The sequence below is a fragment of the Arachis ipaensis genome, chromosome B5, assembly GCF_059453495.1.
Source record: "Arachis ipaensis isolate K30076 ecotype BB chromosome B5, ASM5945349v1, whole genome shotgun sequence".
Lineage (NCBI taxonomy): Eukaryota > Viridiplantae > Streptophyta > Magnoliopsida > Fabales > Fabaceae > Arachis > Arachis ipaensis.
This window is the reverse complement of record NC_142440.1, coordinates 141,170,589-141,175,462: the sequence shown is the minus strand read 5'-3', so window position 1 is coordinate 141,175,462 and position 4,874 is coordinate 141,170,589. Positions and strand designations below refer to the sequence as shown.

General features: G+C 36.1%; 1 protein-coding gene across 1 annotated transcript; it reads left to right on the top strand.

The window, feature by feature from the left end:
- Positions 1-3,332: 3,332 nt before the first annotated feature.
- LOC148566001 (uncharacterized) lies at positions 3,333-4,874 on the top strand. Its single transcript, XM_088487931.1, has one exon. The coding sequence runs from the start codon at positions 3,333-3,335 to the stop codon at positions 4,872-4,874; it is 1,542 nt and encodes a 513-aa protein (XP_088344057.1).

Genomic DNA, 4,874 nt, shown 5'->3' with positions numbered 1-4,874 from the left:
GGGAGCTTTTCTAAAAGTCCAGATAAGTTGTAGAATGCTGATTCAAATTCCACCAAGAGTCTCATCTCTCTTTCTTCAATTTCATTTCTTTTACTGGACACAAGCAGAGTATTTCTACTTTTATAATTAATCCTTGTGTGAGATTCCTTCGTTATTTTTTGAGTTCTTTCAAAGACCCTTGCTAATGTGCTGGCTAGCCTTCCTTCATGACTGTAAATCGTTAAATCTTGAATCTGATCAATTGGTTGAAAATTTCCTGGGAAGACGGACATGAATATTACTTGGTGTGCTGGAACCAAGCATTCTTCTTCTTCATTAAAAATAGGTTGACTGTTTGTAAATTTTAGGGATATATCCCTCGGATTTACATTGTCAATCATATTTTTAAATCTCTTTACTGTATCAACGAATCCTGCAGGAAACTCACTAATAATTTTTAGATCATTAAAAATTAAAATTGTATCAATTAATCCATACTGAAAAAACTAATAGGTGTCAGATGGGGAAGCATCTGGAAATATAACCAGCTTTGTTAGCTATTATTTGGCAATAGGATAATATCCCAAAATTGCCCTTTTTTCTTCGGTCCAATTCAAGACTATGTTAAGGGTTTCTCTGAGATTTGATCTACAGACCTTTTTCTTTTCCTTGATTTCAGCCCTTGTAGGAATGTTTCTGTTAGACAAAATATTATTCTCATAAGAAAATTAAAAAAAATAATAAATAATTAGTTGTCTGTTAATATTCCTATATATAATATCTATATCTATTTTAGATTAAATTAGATCATTTGATAGTTAGTTATTTATTTGAATTTTGAAATTTACATCAAGCAAGAAGTGCGGGAAACAGCTACATGAAATTCAAATTCTCTGCAAGTGGTGTACAAGGAGTAACTGCCCATTAAGATTAGGCTGGTCTATAAATAGAGTTTTAGGAATACGTTGTAATTAGTTCAGTTCTTCTTGGAAAACACTTAGAGACCCAAAACGCTCTCAGCCCCTTGGCATCACAGAGTAAAATTGGGAATCTTAAGTAATTCCTCTGAACTCAAACACTTGTACTTTGCTTTCTTTCAGTTTTTATTAATAAAATTTCTTTACTTTTACGTCTTTTTCTCTTTTACGTTCATGTTTCTTCTTTCATCTTCTTTTTAATTTCCTGTTTGTTTTAATTTCTGCATTTTACTTTGCCTCCGGCACCTTGTATGTTTTTCTTTTTATCTTTAATTTTACTTTCGAAATTACAATTGAGACTTTGAGACACCCATAAAAGGAGTCGTTTCCGCTCCTTGAATTAAGATTGTGAAACAAAACTCGAAAATTGTTGATTTATTTGTTGTTAACAATGGAACAAAATTTTGAGTAAAACAAATTGGCACGCCCGGTGGGACCTTGTCAATAGATTGTAGTTTGTCAAAAGAAAAATCAAGAGTTTTGAATTTGCATGTGGTTGCGCAGTGGTAAATTCGTGCGTCCAGAGCCAAGGAAATCAGCGTCAGTTGACATGTCAAATACTTCTGCAGCATCTTCTTCTACTTCTAGTGATGAGATTAGAGGAAATGAATTTGGGAATTCTCCTGTGATTTCAAATGCAGAGCCTACCTTGATGTCAGTGAGGCATGATGGCGTTAGCCATGCCCATACAGGGTTAAATGCAACTCACATAAATACCATGGGGTGGCCGCCATATGGCTTGCCACCGGGGTATGTCCCCTCCATGGTGACACAAGGATTGACTGTGCCTCTCTACTCAACTTTTCAAAATCCTCTTTATCAAAATCCATATGGCATGTCAAATGTATCTGTTTCTGGTGTGCCAGGTTCACACGTATCACAACAAAATTTTTCACATGCTATTAATACAGGAAATAACAGTGCATCTAATTCTACTATGTCCACTATCACTAGGGTAGAAAATTTCAGACCTGTATTTCCTGACATGTCAAGAGCAATGCCTGTTAATCAACCTAGTCAAACTGTGGGATCTTTAGCAAATATTAGGCAGCAGATGGATGAAAGCCACCATGATCTAGTAAACATGTTAACTCATCAAATGGTGACAGTTTTAAATCCTCTTCTAGAAAACACAAACACTAGAATTGAACAATTAAATAGGCAAGTCAATAGGATTGCTACTGTGGTAAATTTAGAAGAAAATGATAACTTGGGTTTAAGATTTGATAATGTCAATCAGAACGGTGGAGCAATTCCTAATTATGATGTTCATATGCCTAGACAGGGTCAAAATGCTGATGATACGTTAGAAAGACTTAGACAAAATAACTTAGGGGGCATTATAATCTAGCAAGAAATGTTGAACAAGTTTTAAACTGTTTGGGATTTAATGTTGGTTGCTTGAATAGGCCATATTTTGTGTCTGCTTTTCCTGAGTGTGTCCAACAAGCAGAGCTCCCAAGGGGTTGGAAGATTCCAAAATCCCTTACAAAATTTTCTGGAGAAGAAAATGAATCTACAGTAGAGCATATTGCTCGATATACTGTCGAAATTGGGGAAGCAGCTTCTAATGAATATCTCAAGATGAGATACTTTCCTTCTTCTTTAACAAAAAATGCATTTACATGGTTCTCTAACTTGAGACCAAATTCTATTCATTCTTGGGCGCAGTTGGAGAGAAATTTTCATGATCAGTTTTTCCAAGCTGAATTGAAAGTTAGTCTTACGGATTTATTCTCTGTCAAACGTGCAGAAGGAGAATCCATTGATACCTATTTGGCGCGGTTTAGAAACATGAGGAATAAATGTTTTACTCCGATTCCAGAATCTGAAGTTGTCAAAATGGCCACTAATGGGCTAGAATTCGGAGTTAGGAAGAAACTTGTTAATCAACATACTTTATATCTTTCCCAATTAGCTGAGAGAGTAAGACAGATAGAACAAATTAAGAAAGAAAAAGAAAATTTTAAAAGGGGTTCAAAAAAGGTTGCATATGTTGATTGTTTTTCCGATAGTAGTGATTCAGATGAAAAAGAGATTTATATTGCTGAATTACGTGGGGGTCCTCCTTATGTATGCAAGTCTTTGAAGCCTGTTAAAGGAAAGGAAAAAGTTTCTTCTTATTCTAAAGTTGAAAATAAGACTTATTCTTTTGATATTTCTAAGGCAGATCAAATATTTGAAGTTTTATTAAAAGATAAGCAGCTTATTTTACCGGAAGGAAAAAAAATGCCTACAACTGATGAAATAAAAAATAAGAAATTTTGTAAGTTTCATCAAGTATTTTCTCATACCACTAACAATTGCGTCTGTTTCAGGGATTTGATACAAAAAGCAATTGAGGAGGGAAGACTGAAGTTTGAAGATAAAACTACTATGAAGGTGGACACTGAACCATTTGCTGCTGACTCAAATTATGTTGAGCCATTCGATTTGTCAATCAACATGGTGGAAGTTGATGCCACGATGGTTAGTGCTAAAAATGAAAATAAAGACCTGAGAGTCTTTGAACAAGATAAGAAGCCAGTTTATCCGCATCCTGGTGAGGATTTGTTAGATTTTTTGTTAAGAATTAAAGAATCTGACAGCACCATTGCCATGTGCCCAAAGTGCAATGCTGTTTTTGACAAGGAAGCTGCAAAAGAGTTTGAAAAGTACAAAGTTGAAGAGAAAGAAAAGGCTGAGTTGAGAAAGAAGATTGCTGAAAAAGAGAATGAAACTAACGAGCTAAAGCGGAAGATAGCCGAGGGAAAACAAAAGTTGGGTGGACAAACTCCTTTGAACAAGTGCGTCAACAACACTGGAGTACAACCTGTCAACCAGAAGATGAAGACTGTGGTCATGATTGATGGAAGACCTGATGGATTTTCTCAAAAGACAAGAGTTCCTCCCACCAAAATCTCAAACAATAAATGGGTCCAGAATGTGAGAAATGTGCAGAATCAACCTACTGCTTTTGCAAGAGGAAAAAACAAATGGGTGAAGCCTAGACCTTTCAAGCCCAGGTACTATGAGTCTCAGTTATGGAACATGAACCATGCACAAGACGGAGGTAGTATATATATTCCGAAAAATGCGCCTATTCCCTCTAAGCCAATTTATTCTTGTTATAGTCCTAACATGCAGCAGGTTCCTAATTATTCTCCTTGGCCAAATTGTCAAAACATTCCCAAATATTCTCCTTTTACAACTTTTGAGCAGAAAGAGAATATGCCTGAATATGTTTCTTTGGATCCATACCAGGGACACGGAGTAGATTTTTCTCCTTTGCCAACCATGGCCAAGTCTGTAGAAACAGACAATTCTTCTAATCACCCTAAGTGCAATAAAAATGTCAAGAAGAATCTTGTTGGGAAGAGGGTGATGGTTGAAAATAAGGGAGAAAAGGATGAAGATTTAATTACTGATAATTTTGACACTGGTTTTGATGACAGCTTAGAAGCAATATTTGGTGTTAAGCAACCTATAGCTGTGGTGTCAATACTGCCTGAGGAGTATAGTCAAGTCCAGGAAGTAGAGTCATTAAAAGATGATTGTTATGATGTCTTTCCTGGAAGCGAATGTTTATTGCTAGACGACAATATGTGTGGTGGAGGATTATTTGAGAAGCCTACTGAAAATGATAAGGAACACTTGCGTCCACTGCATATCAAGGCTCGTGTTGACGGAAGGATAGTCAATAAGATTTTGGTTGACGGGGGAGCTGCTGTTAATCTCATGCCTGAAAGAATGATGGGAAGGCTTGGAAAGACTGAAAAAGATCTGATTAAAAGTAGCATTGGGGTGACAGATTTTAATGGAAAGACTTCTTCTGTTAGAGGTGTGGTTCTGCTGTCAATTGAGGTTGGTTCTGTCAATAGGCCAACTCTATTTGTGGTGGTTCCTTCAAAGGCTGGTTTTAACTTGCTTTTGGGATGA